Consider the following 24,396-nt stretch of genomic DNA (forward strand, 5'->3'; position numbering starts at 1 on the left):
TCTCCCTTCCTTCGAGAGGAGCCCAAATACCTTCCAAATCTGCGTGGGAAATGCTGTAAATCAGAGCAGAAACCTTCGGGCTCCCATGGTCCCACCAACACTGTAATCTGCCACCTCTTAGGTTTTCATCTCCAGGCTGAAAAACGTGGTGGGGCTGTGAGCAGCGTGGTTGCCAGAGCCCAGCTGGGATGGGTTTGTGGGTGGCCGGGGCGAGGGGGCTCCGACCATGGGAGTGTGGGGGTCCGGAGCCAGGTGCGGGGTCACACCGGGGCTCAGCCCTGGGGGATCCCACACCATCATAGGGTACCCATCCACTCGGTCTGCCCTTATGCCAACGTGAGGGGCTGGAGTGCTGAACGAGAGGAAGACATTTCCCGACCGTTTTAGCAGCGCCTCAGAGAGGCAAGGGAGAAGCGCGTCTTAGGGGAGCCTATGGGCGTTGTGCCATGAGGACAACCCTGGCCCCTGCTGCTCACATTATTTTGGCAGGGCCCAAAAGACAGGGACCATGAGATCGAAAATATTTTTTTTTTTCTAGCATTGCTGGCTGGTGCAGGTGGGAGGTGACTCCTACGTTATTTTCTTCTCCTGTTGCCCAAACAACAAACCTACTTTGATGTGTAGTCTTGGCCTTGAAGACACAGCACCTCTCCTGCTGCTGCTGGGACAGTGCAACATGACCATTACCTGTCCCTTAAGCTCGTCCCCAAAGCCATGACGATCACCGAGCCCTAATGACAGGACGAGGCTTTTGCAACAGAAACTTCGGGCACCTGCAGGAAGCTCTTGTGGTCGCAGACATTCAGCTGAACTTGGGTTTTGTTTTGTTTTACCCAGGGTTAGATTAAAGAGCTAAAAAGTGTGTGTGGGAGGGGGTAAGAAGTAAAGCAGTGGCAGCTGACAGCACACACTTCTGCAAGCGTGCCCCAGAAAAACAAGCCACAACTACCAAAAAATTCACTTTTGAGCAAACAGAACGAAAATCAGTTCCCCTTTTCAGTCACTGAGGTTTTACTTGCTTGACAACTTGAAGACAAAGAATCTCTTCTATGAAACTTTTCTTCTATAAAACTTCTGCAATCCTCTCCTCTTTCATCCAGGAGAATAACAGCACTTTCAAACAACCAGGATAAACGAGGAGTGCTCTGCTGTGCATATAAATGAAACACAACAAATTGTTTAAAAACGGATTAGGTGAATTTGGAGAGGAGAGCTCGGAGGTGGCTGTTGCACACGATGGTCGGCGAAGCCTCCGAGACGCAGCTTACCAGGATCCGGGAGGGGACGGCAGGAATGCAGCCATGGTGCAGCCTCTCCCTCTCCTTCAGCCCCACGCTCGGGCAGCGTCAAGAGGCCGAATTCTCCACTATGTATTTCGGTCTTGCAGAGTTCAGCTATTCTTAGGCGAGGCTGTGAGTCATTAAGCGCTTTCAGAATGTTTATTTGTCAGGCCACAGGCACTTAAATTTACTTCTGAAGCCAGACATCCCGCTCGGAGGATTTCTTCCTGCCGCAGAAATTACTAGGTGAAATTCCACGGCGAGAGGTCAGCCCTGCCGCCCGAAAAGCTGCGAGTCAGATCCCGCCCAAGGGCTGCCACCAGTTCGGGTTTAAAGTGGTCTTGTTTTCAAAGGTCAATGTAAGAGAGGAAAAGAACAAGAAGAATGCAGTTTCATAGTCTTTCACCACCTGATTTAGCTTTTCTTACGGGTTTTGGTTTTTTTTAAGACAGGGATCGGACCTTCCTAGTTGGCTGTAATCCCTCCAAGGATGGATGGCAGCTGGGATGGTGAAAGGACTCCCTGGGGAAGCAGGTTTTCCGTCGTGGTGGGATTAATTCCTCCTGGAGACCTTGCCCTTGCCTGCTCCGCAGAGGGATTTCTCCCTGCAGCTCCCCAGAGCAGACAGACAGACAGGCTGGGGGTCCTGCCCCGTGCTGGGGGGAAGACAAAGTTCACCTCAATCGGAGCCTGCAGTGACGGGGCCAAGGGCTGATGTGGTGGAGTCCTTTTGGGAACGCAGCACAAAATCGCTGTTGTTCTATACGATGTTACACTTGTGCCAACATCCATTTTTGTAGACCCGCTGCAAACTACTCCTGTGACCACAGGAGCTGCCTTGTGTGGTCTAAGAGTGCTAAAATCCTGCCCCATCCACCCATATGGGGCTGGCATGGCCACGGCCTCCCATGGTCACTTTTTGGTCGGTAGCATAAATGGGGCAAAAAACTTCTGCAAGAAGTATCTGGGTGCTACAGGAATACAAATATCCACCTCACAAAGTAGCTCCATTTGAAGAGGTTTTATGGACCATGCCATGATTATCATAATATTTAAAACAACCTGAGATATTTCCCTAACTGTGCACCCCCTTTACTGAGGAAACTCTTTAGAGGGAAACTCTTCGGATGAGGGGCAATGGTTTTAAAACAGAAGGAAGTAGATTCAGACTGGACATAAGGAAAAAATTTTTTACACTGAAGGTGGTGGAGCACTGGCCCAGGTTGCCCAGAGAGGTGGTGGATGCCCCACCCCTGGAAACATTCCAGGCCAGGTTGGCCGGGGCTCTGAGCAACCTGATCCGGTTGGAGATGTCCCTGCTCTTTGCAGAGGGGTGGGACTGGGTGGGCTTTGAAGGTCCCTTCCAACTCTAACCATTCTATGATTCTATGAACCAAGCGTTTGCGCTTCCCTACGCACCCCAGCCAGCTGGATGCAGGCAGGAAGAATATGTGGAGGGTAGAAGTGACCTCCACAACTGGCAGAAGATGAGGAAACCACGAGGAACCAACCTCATGCTCATTCAGAAGCCAGCAGCCCTGTGATGTTCTGGGCTGTGTACATCCAGTGATCCCCAAATAGGTATGGAAGACGCTTCATTTGCATATGACACATGGATCAGGCTGGCAGTGTTCAAATCAAACCACATGAGCTTGCTTGTCAAATCAATTTGCTACAGTTGTGCTGCCTTAAAGAAATTGCTATGTCTTTGCAATGCTATTGCTTATAGCGCAGTCAGCCCTGGTACAGCCGGAGCTGGAATCCAGACATCCGTTGATAGACCCCAAATCTACTTAAAGAAAGGGAAATTCTTATTTCAGTTAAACATAGATCTTGTAAAGTAAAATTATCATTTTTCCACAAATCTACTTTCATTGCTATATTTTCTGTTCCTGATTCCTATTGCTCATCCCAGTCTCCGACTCCTGCTTATATATTACAGTGTCATTGCATTTCATAAGTTTCTGCTCTTTATTTATCTCTTAGAGCAGCTGTTCTCTTGCCATACTTTCTGAAAGCAACACAGCAGCTAAAATACCATGCAGTCGCTCTCTCACTGCCCCCCTCACTACTCCCCCAGAAGGATGGGGAGGAGAATCATGAAAGAAAGAAAGGCAAAACTCACAGGTTGGGATAAAACCAGCTTAACAGAACAGCAAAGGAAGAGAAAACAGAAAGGGATAACAAAACCAGTAACACAATATCCGTAATTTACAGTGCAATAGCTCATGGTGGATTCTGATGCCCAGCTCCCTTCCCAGTAGCCAAAGCTGCCCCCCAGCACCGTCCCCACTTTATACACTCAGCATGATCCCATGGTGTGGAACAGCGCTTGGGCCAATTTGGGTGAGCCATCCCAGCTCTTGGCTAATTGGGAAGCTGTCCCAGCTGTGTCCCCCAGCCAGGGGTGCCACCAGCTCCAGCTCCTTTCCCACCTCAGGTGACAATTAACTCTATCCTAGCCAGAACAAGGACAATGCTTTAATAAAATTTTGCTTTTACTGGGGCAATTCATTCACTTCATTCACATTATGATGTCTTTGACAGTAACAAACCACTGTGTTTAATTTTAATATATTTTAAATGCGATGAGATCCTTGACCATAGCCATCTGCAGGCAGCAGGCTACAGGGCCGGAGAGGCCAGACCTCTTCTTTGGGTGCTCTGGCTCCTGCTGATTCCAGGATGGTGAAGGCTGATCTGTCCTGCCCTGCAGGGACACGAAAGGCTCTGCAGCTCCCTTCTTGATGTGGCTATGTCAGGGTAACAGAGGCCTTGCTATGTAATTCCCTAAAAACCTGGCAGAAATGGCTCTGCTATGGAGAACTGGCTGTTTGTAGTTTGGGGTTTTTTAAAAAAAAAAAAAAACAAGCCCTCACCTAAACCTTAAATCCTTATGTGAAGATATCCCTCCAGGGTGGAGAGGAATCCTAAAATCTGTTCTAGGTGCGTCTGCCAATGGAGATGCAACCAGCAGATGGTGCAAGAATGCGCAGGTTGTGTTTCCTCCTCTCTGCTGCCACGAGTGAGTTGCAGCTCTGTGAGGTGTTATTGCGACCGAGGAACAGAGGTGGGGAGAGATTTTATTTTTGTTTTATTTTAATGATGGCTTGTAATACAGCACCTGGCTTCTCCTTTGAATTTCAGCCCATAATGGAAAACTGCACTGCCTCTGCTGCCGGCAAAGCTGTGGATCCATATGTTACGTTAAACTGAGCAGCAGGCTGTGAGTTGGGAAAGAAAATATGCATAGACAGACAAAATATGTGGAAAATACCCCTAACAATGCAATGAGACTGCTTACACAATATCATTTTTTTTTCCTGCACTATAGACCTCAGCTTTCAAAGAGATTTGAGGAGAAATGTTCTGTTTCAGATCTGGTCACAGAACCATCTTGCCTTTGGCAGAATTTCACCGTACAGAACCACACATATCGTTATGAACTAATCTGCTTTATCTCTACATCGTGGGTGTAATTATTGTTATTTTCTTAGGTATAACAGATGCATGTGTAGCTCTAGAAGATCATAGATCACAGCCAACTGTGTTTTCTCCTAAGTTAAGAGAGAAACAAACGAGAGCTACGGCTGTGTCCTGCTTGCAGTACCAGGACTGGAACTCCCTGACTCCCTCCCAGGTGCCCTTCTCCTCTGGGTTGCTCCATGAAGTTCCTCTGCGATCCAGGTTAGCATGATCCACTCAAGATCTCCGCCCCCTGCCCCGATATGGACAGGAGCTCTGCTGCTGCTCACCCCCTGGCTCTGTCATCATCAAATCGCACAAACTCATCCTCCTGAGTTGCTAGAAAGCAGGCAAAGTCCTGGAGGGGTACCTCTCTCACAGGCATTCTGTTTCTACAGGGGTCAAACTGTTCCCATGCGCACTGACATAACAGTATCAAAGGTAAATAATGGGTTACGAAATGATCTGAGAGCCTCTCAGAGCAGATGTAGCTCGTCAAGCAGGAATAGTTTAGGGTTTGTGCAGATCCCAGGCTGTTTGCTGTGGGAAGAGTCAGATTCCCTTGCCAGTGCAGTAAAGTGAGTCGGCCAATTTGTTCTGTGTTTCTCGTTGTGAAAGGGGGCAGAGCGTGCACAAACTGCAGTTCACCAAACAACAAAACCCCTAAATACTCATTCCTATTTCTTCTACCTAAACCCAGTCCTATATCGACATTTTATAGTCAGTATTCTAATCTTTGTGAATGGTTTCTTACCTTTCCTGCGTAGGGCATTTGACCAAGAATCGTATTCCTCAAGGACAAAATAGGTTTTGCTAAAATGAACCACGGAGAGCCCAGCATAGGGTACAGACCTTCCCCGGGTGATCCCTGCAACGGGGGTGGGAAGGCCGCTGAAAGAGCACATTGTCTGCACACAATCTGCACAATGTTCACAAAATTCACAGAATAATTCTCACAATACGGGAACCCTGACAGATTTATAGGCCTATCGCCGATATGGCTGCAGGGTTTGGAAGTTGCTATAATTTATGTAATTCAGCAACAGCTAGAGGTTGTGGAGGGTTTTTTCCTGCAGAGGACAGTGCTCTGCAGGGGAGACTTCCTCTAAGAGTCCAGAAATCCCACCTCTGGGGAATCTGCTCTTTCCAGGCATTTCACATGGTTATTTTTGGCTATGCCTGCAGAGATTTCTACTTTCCCAGTGCATCTATTTGTATAACATATGGCTCTGAAGTCTACAGTATTAGACATAATTTAATCTCGCACGTCTGAGAGTCTCAGGACCGTACATATGCAATTACTGGCTCTTGCACCTGCTCCCTCTTTGGCCTGTATTTGAAACACTCCTTTACTGTAACAAGCCGAAGCTTCCGAGGCTTCTCAACAACAGTTCCTTTATTGAGCATGCTGAACCGCCATAAATATTTAATTAGGTGTTGCTCTATTTTTGGAGAGATTAAAAAAAAATAAAAATTAAATCCTCATTTCCTTACATTTAAACAGAACATTTTCCCGCAGGAAAAACTTCCCTGCATTAACTAGTGACGGGGAGCTGTATTTTCTGAGGGCGCATAAAAATTTGAGAGGGTGAAAGAGGAGGAGGTTTCAATAAGCTGCGGGTTCTCTCCTGTGAAAAACTGCCCGCACACCCAGTCTGTGCAAAAATAACTCTCTGCTAAAGTCTCCCTTCCCTGTTTCACTCAGTTACCACACCTGAAGGTTAATCCATGAACCTCTAAGTGTGCACAAGCCTAACTTTAAACTCAAAGCTAGGCCTTCCAAAGTCACAAATGGTGTTCCTAGGCACAAGTGGACCTGAAGCTGACCTAACACCTGACCTGAACACTTGTACATGTGGAATCAGCTTCTCAGATTGTAAAATCCTTGGACATAAATGGTCTTTGATCACATTCGCTACAGCAGATTGCAAACCACGCACTTAGCAGGGTAGATTTTTGTTGAAATGCAATACCAATAAGTAATAAACAGCCTTAGTCATGCCATTTGAGTTGAGATATGCCAGGACGCACTGCTGTATTGAGCACAAGCAACTGGACTCCTGCCCTTGGAGTTTATTCCAGCCCGTTATTGATCCAAGGTCCAAACACTTACAGGTTTCATCCTGTCTCATTACACCACTCTGTTACCGCCACAGTCTTGATTGTCCAGCACCTTCCAGCTCTCAGTGGAAGCAACTCCTTAGCTGGCCACTCAGACCGGCAGCGTGAAGCACATTTAATGAAAGACATTACTAAGCAACCGAGCAGTTAGATGACTTCTGAGCACTACTCACCTGGATAAGACTTCCTCACACACGCCTGTTGTCTCAAAAGAACCTCTGTGGTCTGGAGTGTCTGTTAACTGCAGTGAACTCAAGGCAACGTTTCCTTAGCGGAGCTAAATGTCATCTTGCAGAACTCAGGTCAGGAAATCCCGCGACTTCCAACAGGAGCTCAGGATCTAGCCAGCTTTGGAGCTCTGTAAATCCCATCAGCCAAGTAAACAAATCTTCAGGTCAATACACACCTTGAGAATCTGAACCTTGGCTCCCGGGTGATGGGCCTGCATGCGTGCAGGCATACGAGGATATTTTATCCTGTAAGAGAAAGCAAAAGATGTGTAGTAAGCATGTAATTTCTGCCATAATTCCTATGTGTATTTAGGGATATTGATCTGCAGTAATAATTAATTCATGTAGCAATGTAAAAAACACCCCAAAAGACTGCAAAGAACTTTTCAAAATAAAATTGCTTTAAAAATGCTATTTAGATTAAGCACTAGACTTCCGATTTTGTTCTAGTACTACTGTATTTCACTCAGCAAAATGCAAAATTATACATTGCTGTCCAGGGAATAAGGAAAAAAAAAGTATACATGAGTGATGAGGGAAGTGCCTGAAGTGAGGGGAATAAAATACCTACAAACGTGGAGAGGACACTATCAGTGCTAACACCTTTTGAAAAAATGCTGTGGATCTGTGGCAACCGTGTGTGACTGGGTGGCCAGCTAGTTTGCTTTAGTATTTAGCAGACAGCACAGTGCCGTGCTCGGGGAAGGCAGCAGGATCCTTCGGTCCTGGGGTCCTTCAGCTCTGTACTAAGAGTGCTCAAATTCGGGGTAACTCCACCCAAGTATGCTAAGGCTTACATCTGGGCACGGCTTAAAGCCAGTGATGAAACTAATCCTGTAAAATATCTTACTGAATAACTTAGGAAACTTTTACAACAGTTTTCCAGTGGAATCACAGATGTAATTGCAATAAACAACCGTGTTTTGGCTTATCAGGCTTTTCTTTTTAAATAACTGTCAAGATCAGCGCCTAAAAATAGTGACTGCCACATGGAGTTCCTTAGTTCTCAAGATAAAAGATGAATCTTTATAAGATTTCTGTCCTTTTGGGGCAATATTAAATTACACAGCATCACAGCATATAAACTTAATGTAGCTGATTCATGTTTCCTAAGAAATATTTACTACAGCAACGCCTCCATCATGTTTCTCCAATCTCACACTGTCGAAGTCCTGCCAAAGAAGAGCTGTGAAAAATCTAAGACCTTATATGGAACAAATAAAGAGCAATTTTCAGAGCCAGACGAATCCGTGAAATATGGAAGCCATCGCGTACGTAAAGACAAGACCTCGTAATTCACAGCAAGTGAAGCCACAAGCGAATTATTGAGGCCTTTCATCACGAATGGAACAAGTCTGTGTTCAGCAGATGTTCGTTTTGTTGCAAGATTGACTTTAGATTTAAAATATTTTATTATTTTAATTAAAAAGAATTAAAGTGTGCTTCCCTCCAGGTTAAGCAGAACTCTTTCTGCTCACAGAAAGACTGCTGGAGTCACAGGGGGCTAGAATTTACTTTGCTCCATTTTCAGGGGTAATCAAAGAGATTGTACAATCTTTCTGTAGTTTGACTGACAAAGATTTTTCTTTAAAACGAAACCATATTGTTAGCCTGGGGGAAAAAAAAAAGTCTTAGCTTTTCTGTAGAAAGGGGTCTTTGTGAACGGTGCAATGGATTTACAGCTACCACATACCCATGGCAGACAATAAACGTATCTCCTCCCAGCCACCACCAGACTTAGCAATTCATTGTTTCTCCACACCTTCTGGTACGGCCCTGCCAGGAAACCTTCTCTGTAGGGGACAGTTTAAAGAGCAGAATGGAGTAATCTGTAGTTTTTTTTTTTTCACAAATACCTTATTTTGCGAGTGTACTGATCACTGTACCAGGGTTTTTTGCAGTCTTAACAGCCTCAGTGAAAACTGTGATTTAGTGCACTCTTCATAGCTGTACTGGTAAAGCTTCTTAGCACCGATCTCACAGGAGGTATGCGTGTAATCTTCGGTTTAGGAGTGGAAAAAAAAAAGGCAGAAAGCGTGCGATACCACGGTGTTATCTATGGAGAGAACGGGGCTGAATCCCGACAGGGATCATCCCCACTGGATCCCCACGCCAGGCCGCACCCAGAGGCGCAGGGACGCTCTGAAGGCCGCAACGGCAGGCCTTGCCCCCTTCCCCTCCGACCTAGGGCGGGCAACGGCCCTCTCGCAGCCGCACACGCCGCGGGGCGAGCGCCAAAACCGGGCGGGCGACGGCGGTGGGGCGGGAGAAGGGGCTGCGGCCTAAGCGGGGGGGTGGACGAGGGGAGCTCCGCCTGCGGCCCCGCAGCGAGCACCAGCCCCGTTTGGCGCTCCTTTTCGCCCTCAGGCGCCCGGCTCGGCTCGGCTCGGCTGCGCCCAGGCCCGGCGGCTCGGGGCGGCGCTGGGGAGCAGAGGGGACGGGGACGGGGACGGGGACGGGGTCCGGGCCCGAGCCCCCTCCACAGCCGCTCCCTCCCGCCCGCTCCAACGGGCGCGCAGCGCGGCCCGCGCGCCTCTCGCCGTGATTGGCGGAGGAGGGGAGGGGCGGGACTAGAGCGGGACCAATCCACCGCCGACGGAGGGGGGGCTATCTCGCCGGAATGGTTCAGCCCAGCCGTGTCCCCTCCCTCCCCGCCGCGAGCCCGAGGCCTTTGGCCAGGCCGTTACCAGCGCCCGCGCGCGCCCAGGCAGGACCCCGACGGGCTGTCCGCCGAATTGCCTGACGGCGGCGGCGACAGAGCCGCGGCTCTGGCTCTGCCACCGAGCTCATGCGGAGGTGTCGCTCGGTCGCCGCAAGCCGGTGGGAGGCAGACCGCCGGCCCTCACCATGGGCCTTCGGTCCTGGCGGGGGCAGGGGGCGCCTTCCGTTCCGGCGTTTAAGCGAGGCGGCCGCGAGCGCCTGGGCGCGAGAAGGGCTGAGGGCGCGGGTCCTGGCGGCGCGGAAAACGCGCCAAGTTTCCCGTGGTGGGGAGAGCGGCGCCGGGGCGCCCCGCGGTCTCCATGGCAACCGGCGGCGGTGGCGGCAGCCCGCACCCCGAGCACCATGTAGCGGTGAGGAGAGGCGGCTCCGCGCCGCCGTCCCTCGGGCCCCGGGCCCGCTCCCGGGCCGGGCCCGCCGCGCCGTCCCCACCGGCGGGCGAGCGAGCGGCCTCCCGGGCGGGCGGCAGCGTGAGGGCGGGCGGTGAGGGGCAGCGGGCCGGGCCGGGGGGGGGGAGGCGGAGGGCGGCTGTCAGAGCGCGGGGCGGGGGGTGGGGGGGGGCTCCGGGGCCGCGATCTGCTCCGGCGCCCGTCGGTGTTTCCCGCACTAACGGTAAATGGCGACCCGTGTGCGTGTGTGGCAGGTGTGAGCGCCGAGCGCAGCTTCCCGGCCGGGCCGGCCGCCCCCCCCGCTCGCCAGGAAAGATGCCCGGGGTCTTACCGAGTGACAGCACCGCGCCTGCCAGAGGGAGCCCCTCGAAGAAGAACAGGCTCTCGCTGAAGCTCTTCCAAAAAAAGGAAGCGAAGAGAGCACTGGATTTTACGGAGTCCCAGGAAAATGAACAAAAGGGTTCGGAATTCAGAGGCTCGGAGATGTACGTAAGAGTTTTGCTCTGCGTAAGCGTTTCTGGTCGAATTGAGAAAGTAGCCCCGTAGCTGAGCAAGAGTTGTGTTCGCTGCAGTGCATAAACAACGCTCCTCCGTCGTCTCGTTTAAGTTGTATATTCTTGCACAAGTACGTGCTTCAGCCTGTGCTAAATAAACCCTTAAGCCGAGTTACTCAAACTGAACTCACTGTTCACTACAATAAGTTTCTAGAACTATTTACGTTTAAGAAAACAAGTGTGCTGCACTGTGCGTGTCTAGCTGGCATAAACTTTTTAGTAACTTGAAGAAGTTACCTTATTTGAAAATATAAAGTAGTTGTTCTGATGGCGAATTATTTAAAGTGTACTAAAATGTAAGTTTTTGCAAATTGAGTTTTAATGAAGAAGTCTTGGATTTTAAAGGTTACTTCTGTGGCAAGCAAAAGAATTGATTATGCTGCTTGGTGTCGTTTATTAGGGTGTTTCAAGCCCTGAACAAATCTGTCAACTCGTTTCATTGCAGCTGGTGAGGAAATTTAAACAGGAAAAAGAAAAATTGCTTAATCATGCTTAATTACAAGTGTGGTGGAGACTTTAAAATTTGGTTCTGTTCTGTCAGTACGGTGCATTATCGCTGCATATAATGTGCCATGTTCATTAGTTCCTTTTTTGGCCCTTTTTTGCCCTTTTGGTTTGCTTCCAGAAATGATGTGACTCTGGAATAAGCAAAGAACATAGAAAAGTATTTTGAAGAGAACTTTTTTCGTTCCTTAAATAGGTCTCCTGATATTTTTTTAAAAGTATGTATTGGAACTAACAGCAGTTTCGCCTGCTTCTTGTAAACCTGGTTTAAAACTGGGTAAAACTGGTTTTGTGTAGGTTGCTGAAGAGAAGTGTTAGAATTGAGCAGTCTGTGTTTGAGTGCCCAGAGCAGCCATACGTACCCTCTCAGAAACGCTTTGACGTGATTTGGATCTGTGTAGATTAGTCATTAACTCTGTCGGCTAGCTCTGAGATGGGGGGTGGCCAGCAGAGAGAGGTGCATGTATACCAGGAGTAATTTTCAAAAACTGTCTCTTACACAATGTTTTCTCTATTGAATAGTGATCAGGTTGTTCCTGCAGCACAGCCTCCCTCGCTTGTTAGCTGTGAGAAAAAAGACAACGTGCTGCCTTTTGTGGGCTTGAACAATCTGGGTAACACTTGTTACCTCAACAGCGTACTTCAGGTAAGCTCCTGTTCAGGGCGCCTCGAAAAGATGATTTTCTCTTGGTTAAGCACAAGTGGATGAGACTCGTAGTTTGTTGTTACATAGATGTCTGGATGCAGTATGAAGGGAATCTAATTACAGTGGGGGAAAAAAGATGCTGCTGCAGGAAATGTATGCACTGTAGGTTGCCTGGATTGGGTGATTTTTCAGTGAATGTACTCTGGGCCCCTCCCTGCTATGAATAATCCTGCGTCTTCGCGTGCTGTGCAGCAGCCTTGGGAGATGCAAAGCTGGTTTGATCGTAAATGTGGATATGCGTACTGTGTAACTTCTTACTTTACCAACTGTTCTCTTGTTTTAAACTGTTGCTCTCAGGTATTGTATTTTTGTCCTGGTTTTAAAACTGGAGTGAAACATTTATATAATATCATTTCAAAGAAGAAAGAATCTTTGAAGGATGAAGGAGAGCAAAAAGCAGAAAAGGTAATATATCTCACGACACGTTCCTTTACTTGTAATTGTGCAAGGGAGGCTGGATGCCAGGAGCGTAATGAAAATTTAACTGTGATTTCTTCCATTTTTAAGAAGGTTTGCAGTATTGTTTCTACAGTGCTATTTCAGGTAAAGATACATTTGAGTTGTTTTGAACTTGTGTTCAAACTTGAGTGTTTGAAAACTTGTGAGCACAAGTCTTAAGTTTAACAGAAGTTCAAGAAGATACCATGCTTTTGATGTTAAGGTTCTTTGAGCAGATGGAAACCGGAGTGTGGACAAAGATGGTCTGGCTTTGGTATTTGTTTTCTGTTGGCAAAAGAGCAATACGTTATTTGAAACTCACCTGCTTCCCATAGCAGACAAAAAAATCTGACAAATGTCTGTTAGAAAACTAAGTGAGGGCAGGAGAGAAGAAGTTTAACCTGTTGTTACAGACAAAACTGCAAATATTTTTATTCTTTTTATGTGTTATTGCAGGGAAACTGTAAAGAAGATCCACTGGCAAGTTACGAACTGATCTGCAGTTTGCACTCATTGATTCTTTCAGTTGAGCAGCTTCAAGCCAGCTTTCTCTTAAATCCAGAAAAATACACAGATGAACTTGCTACTCAGCCACGAAGGCTACTAAACACCCTTAGGTACAAATTATCTTAAACACAGAATTTTCACTGGAGGTTTTGAGGTCGTTGTACAGTACAGCATTAGAGACTTGAGGGAGGTAGATGGTCTTAAATTTGGGGCATCATTATACGAAGTAAGGTTTTTTTTGTGTTAGCGCTATGATACCGTAAATTTGAAAGTGAATTTTCATTTTGTAACAATATAATATAAATCCAGCTGTGGATTTAAAACTGTACTTAGCTTTAAGTATGTACCTATTGTCATTGGCCTGAGAAGGACTGCTATGGGGTTGCAGTTGAACGTGTGTGAAACGTGTAAGGCTGTAGCTACGGCTGTCTGTGACAGAGAGGACTTCTCTCCAGACCTGGAGAGGATCCTGCCCTCCTTTTATATCTAAACTCCCTAATTTAAATCTCAGGTCATATTATCTAGTTAGTGAAGAATAACTAGTCTTCATCGCCTTGCTCTTTTACTTTTAATAGAGAGCTCAACCCTATGTACGAAGGCTACTTGCAGCACGATGCTCAGGAAGTTCTGCAGTGTATCCTGGGTAACATTCAAGAAAGCTGTCAGCTACTGAAGAAGGAAGAATTGAACAAACTGCCTGTGGAAGAGCCTGTAGCTAAACTAGAGGAAAAACTTAATCAGAATACTGAGAGCAATGGAACAGACAACCCTGCTGAGGAGGAAGAGAATACCCCGAGTAGCCACGTTGGAGAGATGGCTGAAGACAAGCTACTCAAAGGAAACGGGAAAAGAAAAAGCGATGCCGAGGGTGGCAACGCAAAGAAAAAATCTAAAGTCTCAAAAGAGCAAATTGCAGCAGAAGAAAATCAAAGACAAACCAGGTCCAAGAGGAAAGCAACAGGAGAAAAGCTAGAAAATCAAACTGAAGCCATTGCCAAGTGTTGTAGTGAAAATGAGAGTGCAAAGCCGACACAGAAGAAGTCACGGCTTAGATTAAACTGGTTAAAATCTTCGTGCAAACAGCCTAGTATTCTGTCTAAATTTTATAGCCTAGGAAAGTTAACTACAAATTTGGGACCCAAAGACCCAGGGAAAGAATACGATGACTGTGAGCTTGAAGAGCCATCTGTAAAGTGCAAAAATGGTAACAATATTAAAGAAGAAGATCATGAACCAGCGTCTCCTGGGGAAAGCCATAATGAAAGAGGAACTGAAAAAGAACCAAAAAAGGAAGGTTGGTGAAAAAGTGTATGGGCCTAAAATTAGTAAGATTAAGAAATTACTATGCGTGGGAAGTCAGCCCTTCAGACTGCGTAGTCAGCAGAGCTCTCTAAATACAAAATTACAGTTTCAGGAATTGAAGAAGATTTTTATGAAAGATAACTTATTTTTATAAATGTTTGTATTTTTTAAATAATTTGACCTATTTAGCTTAGAACTTAAGGGACATTTCTCTAACATTATGTAATCATTGTACGATATTAAAAAGTCAGAATATTACCAGGTTTACATTATCACTAATTTTTGACATCTGTAGAGACAGCAAGTGGGTTCAAGATGTAAAGGAAGATTACTGTCAGGAGCAAACAGAATCAAACCCCGCTGGCTCTGGCTTTGTGTCCCAGGTCCTTACAAATAATATCCTCTCCTTCCCTCCCTGTTCTTCAGTCCTTCCGTATTCCCAGCCTTCCCAGGAATTAGGAAGGACACTGGCTGTATTACATAGGCTAATTGGCTGTCAGGTATGGATTTTGTTCATGTCAGTGAAACAAGGTAACAGCTGAGGGAAGGGCCTTGGGATGAATTCAGTAGTTACTATTTGGAACTTTCTGATCCAACCACTGATCTTTTTTATAAAGATTTGAAGGAACGCAGGATCTTTTGAGATCGCCATTTCTTCAGCAGATTTGACTAAAATTGACCAAGTTCAGGAAGTATTGGAGGAGAGGACTGAGAATAAATAGAAACCAGGCAAAAATACAAGTGGGATGTTCCTTGAGAAGGCTGACAGTCCATACTAAGAAGGCAGTGCACTGATGACAAACACAAATCTTCCAGAATGTTACATACTCACATTTTCAGCATAAAACAAGAACCTGATTGTAAAACAGAACTTAAATTTTGAAGGCCAAGAGGCTCCCTATTTAATTATAAGTAGATGATACTGTGAAAAATGCATGCGATAAGCAGCTTATTACTATTATTATTATTCCTGTCTGGAATCCTTAAGAGCCGTGTCTGTAACACAGTGATTTTCTGTGAAGGATAGCCAAGTTTTCTAGTGTCTTTTGAATAAAATACATCTCGGTAAGTGATCTGTCATTTCCTTTCTCTAGGTACAGAGCTGGCAGTTTTTGAACTAGTGGAGAAACTGTTCCAAGGCCAGTTAGTGCTGAGAACAAGATGCTTGGAGTGTGAGTGCTTTACTGAAAGAAGAGAAGATTTTCAGGACATCAGTGTTCCAGTGCAAGAAGATGAACTTTCTAAAACTGAAGAGAGTTCTGAAAGTAAGTAATGACGGACAAGGGTTGTGAGGTATGTTTCTGCTTCGGCCAGCCACTGAGGAAGGACCGTGCCATCGTTACCGAGGAACGCTGCTCCCATTTGTGCTGGTTAAAATCAGGGGCTGTTGTGTTATCTCTTGTCCTGGTTAACTTTAGACTTTGAAAACACAGTGCTGATAATGCAGACAGATCCGGACAGTATTAACAGTTTCAGGTCTTAACACATAACATGGACAGCTTACAATCCTTCACTTACATGCGTGTTTTCCTGCTTCTAAATAGGTATTTTCTTTGATGTGGGTCTTCCCTTTCTTCCTGGATAAGACATTCTTCTGCTTTATCTGCATTTTTTCTCAAAAATAAAATAAACGAGAAACTAGCTTTTTGTTAACTTGCTGTAAAAAAACCCCTATTTTTTCAGTATTTCACAGTATCGTTACCTTAATTAAGCGTTTGGTTTATGTTTGTAAATGTTAGCCCTCCAGCATCTTTCACAAATTTTAGTGATCTATACTTAGTTTTTAGCTCTTTTCAAAAGTAAGCTTGGCAACAGTACATTTTGAAATTCAGAATTTTGAAGAAATTAATTTTAGTTCCCATTGACTTAATTTGGAGCAGCTTTTACTATTTTTGCCCTCCCTGTTTTGCCGAAGGATTTCAGAGTGAAGTGTGTGTGTGGTGGTGTTCGTATGTGAAACGCTACCCGCAGCGTAGGCGATCTTGTCATCGGCAGCGTGAAGCTGCCAGGGGAGGCAAAATGAGGGAACTTTCTGGTTATTTTGGAGGTTTGCTGTGATGAGTGAAATTCTGCTGTCGCATACATGCACAAGCTTTGGGAAAACCGTAGACTTTAAGTAATAATATCCATTAAGTGGATCATCACTTCCTGAAATGACTCAAAGATTTGAGTAAATTTTCATACATACTGAGTGTTCTTTACAGTGTTGATAGTTTTTGAACACATCCTGTCTTGACATGTTTTGTTTTGTTGTTATTCTGGTGGGGTGCATTGGAAATGTAAACAATAGCATATCTGTGAATGTAATGATTCTCTTTTATAGTTTCTCCAGAGCCAAAAACAGAAATGAAGACTCTTAAATGGGCAATTTCACAGTTTGCGTCAGTGGAAAGGATTGTGGGAGAGGATAAATATTTCTGCGAGAACTGCCATCATTACACAGAAGCAGAACGCAGCCTTTTATTCGATAAAATGCCTGAAGTTATAACAATTCATTTGAAGTGCTTTGCTGCTAGTGGCTTAGAGTGAGTATGCAGATTGACTGTATTGTGAAACAGTGTGCTGTTGGAAGGGAAATCTTACCAGGAGAGATGAAAATGTTTTGTAACTTTTCCAAAAGCAGATTTCTACATTGAAATTAACTTAAATCAGTGGGATGCAGCCCCTCATTTCATAAAGGCTTTCTATTGTTACAAGTAGTGGCAGAAATTACCTCCAAGAAAATACACTTTTAGGAGACTTCTTAACAAAAATTGTTCCATCTGTATTCTTACAACAGCCCAACATCCTGATGTTTCTTAAAACTTTGTTTAGTTTTAGTATCACCTGTCTGTGGGAGTTTAGAGGCAGGTTTAAGTACTTTAGCAGAACAAGTCATAGCTAGGAGTACTTTAGTCTCTAACTGAACACGAGTACCAAAATTCAGAAAAAAAAAAAGAGGAGATAAACAGCTAACACACATTAGAAAAAACCCTATCATTTCCTTTAAAAATACAGTAATATCACTATCATTGATGTTCAGCTGCTGAGCAATCAGTTTGGTGTCACATACTGCAGAAATCCTTATTTCTTGAAAGAGATTTTTCTTATTAGAGTGTTCTTTATCTTTTTTTCCATACTTAAGAATTTAGGGATTTTCTTTGGGAGAGGAGACAAAAACAGTACACTACAGTACTGTACACAAATGAAACAATGCCATGACAATTTATGTGCAGCATTTTTGCAGTAAACTCTTTCTCCATGGAGATTCAAATAATGAAAAATGACAGAAGGCTGCATCAGGAGAAACTTATTAAAACTATAAATACTCCCCCAGATCCTTTAGAAAATTGTTACACCATTAATTGCATTTTTGAGAGTGACAATACAATTTTAGTAACAACATTTGCAGACTTGGCCTGTAGTTTCAACTTCTCCTGGCGTTCACCAAAACGTAACTTCTGCTATAGAATCACCTGCAGAGAGCCAAGCACACTTCTGCGCTGCAGCCCGTGTGATTTGTACCCTGATGGCCAGGCATAGGTCTGAGCCGTGACACCGAGCTGCCTCGTGGTGTGCAGTCAGTTATTTAGGCACAAATTACCTCAGCCTTTTATCCACCAACTTCCCTGTGCTTTGCATTTCCCGGCTGGTTGGCTTTAGACCTTCAGAGCCACCTTGCCAGCAGGAAGTCTAATGCCTGAGGTCTAGAGTAGAAAGGAAACTTCCTCTGTCTCTGTAATACCTGCTAACTTCTCTTCATACAAGTCTAAGATCGTAACATCCAAAGTTGTCTTTTCATTGTTGTACATAATATGTACTGTATTATAGGCTCTTTAAAAAACAAAAATACAACCTGAGATATCCCCCTGAAAGGAAACCTGAATGTTCGCTCCTACATTTGCTACTTTCTTGTTTCTGTGGAAGTGCTTGCAGGTTAACCAGCCAGCTCCTGAATCACTTACCTCTTCTCTGTCCTGGCAATCTTCAGGTCCTTGCTCCAAAATACTCAAGACCTATATCCGAGTCAGACTGAATCCAATCTCTTGTGGCGTTCCTCGTGTGTTCTCTGAATCATGTCATAGGTTTTCTGCCAAGTGTTAGCAGCCAGAGATTAAGGAAGTAAGAGTGGAAAAATCAGATGCAGAACTGGAGTCAGTGATGAAGCTGAAACTGCTTAGAAGATTGTTTCCTGGTTTTTGGCTTGGGCGTTTTATCTTGGACAAAACCATCTTGTTTCTAAACATCTTGATGTGGAGTAATGAAGTAAACCAAAGCACTGGCTTACTCCATGGTATCCAGAGTCACTCTTACAGTGATTTCTTGAATAATGAGCTTGGCAGCTTCCCCCACTTGAGTTATGTAAACTTGTAACACCCATTGTAAAAGTACTGCTCTCCTCATAGATGACAGTGCCCTAAAAGTAATAACAGACTGTTTTGCTGACCTTAAACTTAAGAATCTTCATATAACTTCTCATGGCCCCCATAAAAATTTTGAAATCTTGTCTGCTTGGCAAGTGTGTGTGGGGGGAAAATGCTGGGCCATGTGTGCTTAGACTGGGAAGCTATTAAGAAATGTGTAACTGGTAATATCTGCTTTAGCATTTCCACTATATAAATTTAACAATTGGTGAGAAAATTAAATTTTTGTCTTGTGAAATGGTACCAAGTAAGAGCAGATTTAAAAAAATTTTTTTATACTGACTTTAGCTCTTGTAACAGTCACGTTTGCCTATTAGTGATATGCCACTGGAAATCTGTTTGGAGTATTTAACATCCTGATGTGTTAAAAAACATTGCAGTAAAATAGCTTACGTCTTTAAGAGCCTATAATAACTTGAGGTATTAATTCAGTACAGTGGGTGAAGCTCCACTAATTTATGGCCTCAAAAGACGCAGAAATCACGTTTGTTGTGTATGAACTACTGTGCATCAGTCAGAGGAGGCAGAGTACTTGGCATGCAATTTTTCTGTCTTCAGATTCTTATTAAGAAGAACAAAAAGCTAATAGGAAAAGATTTCCTCTCTTATTTCCTCCTCTCCAAATCTTTCTGATGCTGGATCTCATTCAGAAGAAAGGTAGAGCCTGTTTTTTAATGTTTTATGTTAATATGATTGTCATAGTGTGCTTGAGTGGAACTGGGTTTCTGATCTAGAGTATCAGCAAGCAGTTTCTCTGTTTCTTGACTCTTCTGAATATCTCTATTTCTGGCTACTAACAATAGGGATTTTCAGAGGAGTTAGTTTTATTATTTCTGATGATATGCACTTCCGTGTTTTTTTTGGTGTAGTCAAATGTTTATGGCAAGCCTAGGTGTAAAATGAGATTTCAATTAATTAGACTTGAGTGACTGAGGCCATCTGTGTGTGTGTAAATGTATTTTTTTTTACAAGGGTTTATAGCTGTGAACACTAGCTAAATGTTGAAGCACAGCAGAATCAAAACTAAACCCAGTAAAACAAAAGTCATGTTCTGTTACTGCAATTATGCTTATACTGTATGTTATGCCTATCTACAGTTTCCTTAGTTTAAAGATACTTAATCTTTTTTACGATAAAATGCAAGTTGAATAGTAGTAGTTAGCTCTTTGGAACCAAAGTTTTACAGGGTTTCTCGATAATCCCCTGTATCGTTCCCTGCAACAGCCTAACAGTTGAGCAAGGCTGAATCACCACTGAAATCTATTAGGACCTGACAACATATCATTGAATAAAGGGGTTAATTAAATTAGGCTGATGCAATATGTAAATCATGTAAGATGAGACTCATTCAAGGAGGCTAATGCACAATAAAGTAGAAGGACTAAGTCCCAACACCTTCTAAAGAGTCTGAGAAGAAAGTAAGATCCTTATTGTAATGAAAGGACTTACTTAAACTTTTCTCATTGTAAACTTGTGCACTGTGAACAAAATGCTAAATATTTATAGAATATGAGCTGCTTTTCCAAAGTAAATCAGGTTTAAAGAAACAGAATAACATAGGACAGTTAATGAAGAATCCCTAGTAATAAGAAAGTTAGTTACTTAATTGATCCTTTGATAACCATTGCGTACCATTGGCAGTATACTACAGTGCACTGAGATGATCTGAGAAAAATTACTTACTCAGTTTCTCTCAGTGCCATTAAAGCTACCTGAAAGTAAACCAGATTTGTGTTGCTTTATTTAGGAAATGACTCTTTCAGAGGTTTGGGTGAAAAACCCAGCCAGCCCTGCTTTACTTCATCCTTGGATGTTGAAGGGTTTGTTTTTCCAATCTGGAGAAAGCAGGATGGTGTCTGGGAAGAAGTGCAAGTACTTGTGCATAGAAGCATGGATGATAACAACAATTAGGATAACTCCTTTTGTCATCGCTATTTAAAACTTAGCTTTAGCCGATACTTCAGAAAAAGGGAATCTCTTAAATGGTTAAAATGCATAGTTACTAGGCTGTAAGATTTAACCTTATACTTACTCATAAAAGTGTCTTTACTGACCAAGGGTGCCTGGGACAGAGGCTCACGACAAGCAAGTTGAAAAGTGGGCACCTTCCCACATTCAGATCGCCCGTGTCTTTTTAATAGAAGGAAAAGAACATAGACACACTATGTGGGCCACTTAAAGCGATATTTATTGTGAGCCATTGTGCAAGAGGTCTTAACTTTCTCCTTCTTCTGAAGGTTTGATTGCTACGGTGGACTATCCAAGATAAACACTCCCTTATTGACGCCTCTCAAACTGTCGCTGGAAGAGTGGAGCACAAAGCCGACCAATGACACCTACGGATTATTTGCAGTGGTAATGCACAGCGGCATTACGATTAGCAGCGGACACTACACAGCCTCTGTCAAAATTACAGATCTTAATAGCCTGGAGTTAGATAAGGGAAATTTCATCACTGACCAAATGTACGAAATGATTAAACCAGAACCACTGAATGAGGAGGAGGCAAGAACTGTCACTGAAGACTACGACGATGGCGAAGTCTCTTTTAGAGTCAATGGAAACGCACAGCCGGGTAAAGTTCTGAACAAAAAGAACATGGAAGCTGTCGGACTTCTTGGGGGGCAGAAGAGCAAGCCTGACTGCGACCTGTACAACAGCAAACCAGCCAACCCTGAGAAGATTCTTAACGTAGTTACTGAAAACAGAAATGCCGAGTCTAGCGCTAGCAACGGGAGCGCCGAGTGTAGCGCAGAACACAGTGAGCAAAATGGTGCAGCTGCAAATGGACTAGAAAACAAAGCTCTGTACGTACTGCAGAGCCTGAAAGAGTATGAAGGGAAGTGGTTGCTTTTTGATGATTCTGAAGTGAAGGTTACAGAAGAAAAGGACTTTCTGAATTCTCTTTCTCCGACATCATCTTCTACATCAACTCCTTACCTACTGTTTTATAAGAAAATTGTGGAGTGATACTGTATTTTGACTGTAAATATTGGGGACTTGCATACAACTATTGGTCTGATTTGCATCAAAACTACCTGGAATAAACAGCTGTTTGTTTTTGAAGCTACTGGATCATGATGTTTCTGGTCTTTCTGTTTGGTGTAAGTGGCTCGACTTGAATTAACAAACTATGACATAGGACTTAACTCACCTAATAACTTTTATGCTGGAGAATAGTGCTATGACCTTTTAGAAATACCAACTTGTATAGTTCCTAAATGATGCCTACGGCACACAGTAGTGGTTTTAACACAGCTCTAGGTTTTCAGACATGCCTATTGTATTATTAGGGTTTTTTAAAATAAAAGTTATTTGTATTCATATTCTGGAGTAAATGTATATTAACTAGTAAATTTCATCAGAAGTTGTGTATTTTTGTAACTTGGGAAGTAATACTTCATATTTAGTCCTTGGGTGATCGACGTGGTTTATTCTCCTTATCCAGTCCCATACTGCTCGGTGCAACGCGAAGCACAAGAAAAGAGTCTTGTAACCTTGTTTAGTGTGTTGGGAGGAACGGAACTTAATAGAAATGTTTGAATGGTCGATTTACATCTTCTTGCATAGGTGTTAAATGGGCAAAGTGTAAATAGGTGTGAGTAATACTTTGAAACAGAGGGAGCATGTAGTGTAATTAAAATAATTTTGTACTTTTAAGAGTAAAGCCCTCTAATATGCATATCTGGGTGGATTTGGAACTTAGTGGTGATCTTATAACAGTTAATTTGTACTTGGAGCTCACTGAAATGTGGGGAAACAAAAACATTTGGCTTTGATGCTTTGTTAAGAATGTATATATGAAATAAAAAATTTATGATACACATCTGAGATGACTAGATCAGACTTTTGTGCTTGGAGAGGGAAGAGAAAGTGAAAGCAGTTTGGCACTTACTGAAAGGCTGGTAAACTGTCTTAGAGAAATGGACGATTTAAAGTGCTTTAAAAAAAACATTCTCTATTTTTTTAACAGATTCTTGTACAATGTGTCCTCAGTTGAAGGCACGTGATAACTAGAGGGAAAGAGAAACTAAGATCACTGTACTAACAAGTGAAATGGTTGGCACTAGATATTAAAATCCACAATCATGTTAGATGCTAAAATGTTAACCTGAATCCTATGAACTGCAGACAATTAAAAATATGACACAAAATAGATGAATGTCACTTCTGCCATCGTAGGATGGATGGAATGGCATAAAGTGCTGCTGCAGAGAGAGACAAGGAAAGATACACAAGATGTGAGTATGCCCTAGTTCTCTGATATGTTTAAACTTAATTAGTATTTTTTAAAATTTTTTTACAGGAAAAATCCCTAGAAACCTCTACCTAATTAATTCTACAGTACTTACATAATAATAACGGATTATAAAAAACTATTATAAACAATTTAAGTAACTCACTCATGAAAAATACCTTTAGTGTATTTTCCATGTTATGGTGGACCTCTGATTTTCGTACAGGCCTTGGTTTTTGCAGTGTCTCCTAGATGATGATGTATTACTAAAACATGTTTCAATCTAGAAAGCTTGTACTGTCAACAGAAAACAGCGTAAGAACGGCTGGACTAAATTAAGAGCTGCTGAATCGATGTCTGCAGTAATCTAGAATTACAAATTCACCAAGATCCTTCCCTCTACCAAAGCACTGTCACCATAATAAATAATTTCGCAGTCTAAACCAAGAAATACCTACATTGAAAAAAAACACCAAAAAAAAATAACCGTAACCTTACCTTGCACGGGCAGCCAAATCACATTACGGATTGCTATTTTTTTTTTACTGCCTGCAGTATGGGGTTTGCTGAATTTCAGCCTGCAAATGAAAGTTTATTTTTCCACACTTGACCCAGGACTTTCTTTTCAGTCAACTGCAGGAACAGGAAATGTTCCAAGGAAACAAAATACCATTATATTCAACAAAATACTGGCTACAGTGTAATCGCAAGAAGACCCAGCTGTCTTCCATCATGCTATACAGCTTGAGAGAAACATTCTTTGTAGGCAGCTGAACAGAAAACAATGAGCTGGAACATGCTGAATGAAAAAACACTTCTGGTGTAGGGACAGTATGGGGTGGGTGTTTTGGAGACTTACTCAAGTAAAGTACTTGCTACAGTAATGTCCTACAGTGCCCGTGGCCTGCAGGTCGCTGCAATGGAAAACAAAAAAAAACAAAAGGTGGCTGCCCGAGAGTAGCTTTCTGTGATACTGCACTGGCGCCCTACACAGTTGTTGAGCTATGGGTACTGCTAAGCCAGAAACACTGATGCTGACATAGGGCCAGCGTGTAAAATCAAAGGATGTTTATAGAAGATCTGGATTAAAATAGATGCTTTCCTAGCTGAAAGAACAACAAACAAGGGCTACTGTACAGTAAGGTTTCATTCTGTCGCGGCTATTGGGATTTGTTTCCCCTTTTTCACTTTGTAAATACTTTGCATGCCTTTTCATATAAACATCTTGTAAAGCTACCCTGTCCTTCCTTAACATTTTCCTTAATGGTGGTCCCCGACTCCTATACAGCTTCCAAACCTTATCAGCACCCCTGGGCTTTGCAGTAGGCCTTGGAAATGTCTCAGAGGTGGAAAAAAAAAATTGGCTTGGGTTAGAAGAGTAGGGTTTTTTTTATGCAAGACACTCCATGCAGGCTTTCCTGCGTTCGAACCCGTAACACAAAGCAAGTTCAGGATTTCTGCCGTTCAAAGGAAACGGTCAGAGGCTGACACGCTGAGAAAAGTACCACGCTTATGCTACCAAAAAAAAAACAAAACAAAAAA

The 24,396-nt window shown here is 43.6% G+C and overlaps 1 protein-coding gene across 1 annotated transcript; it reads left to right on the forward strand.

The window, feature by feature from the left end:
* The first annotated feature begins 9,880 nt into the window (after nt 1-9,880).
* On the forward strand, nt 9,881-22,448 carry USP1 (ubiquitin specific peptidase 1). Its single transcript, XM_086753969.1, has 9 exons — nt 9,881-10,167; nt 10,458-10,688; nt 11,784-11,907; nt 12,265-12,372; nt 12,862-13,022; nt 13,488-14,206; nt 15,309-15,479; nt 16,538-16,739; nt 20,855-22,448. The coding sequence occupies exons 2-9, from the start codon at nt 10,519-10,521 to the stop codon at nt 21,585-21,587; spliced, it is 2,388 nt and encodes a 795-aa protein (XP_086610095.1). The 5' UTR covers nt 9,881-10,167; nt 10,458-10,518; the 3' UTR covers nt 21,588-22,448.
* Nucleotides 22,449-24,396: the final 1,948 nt, after the last annotated feature.

Source organism: Chlamydotis macqueenii, chromosome 8, assembly GCF_036417535.1.
Source record: "Chlamydotis macqueenii isolate bChlMac1 chromosome 8, bChlMac1.mat, whole genome shotgun sequence".
Taxonomy (NCBI): Eukaryota; Metazoa; Chordata; class Aves; order Otidiformes; family Otididae; genus Chlamydotis; species Chlamydotis macqueenii.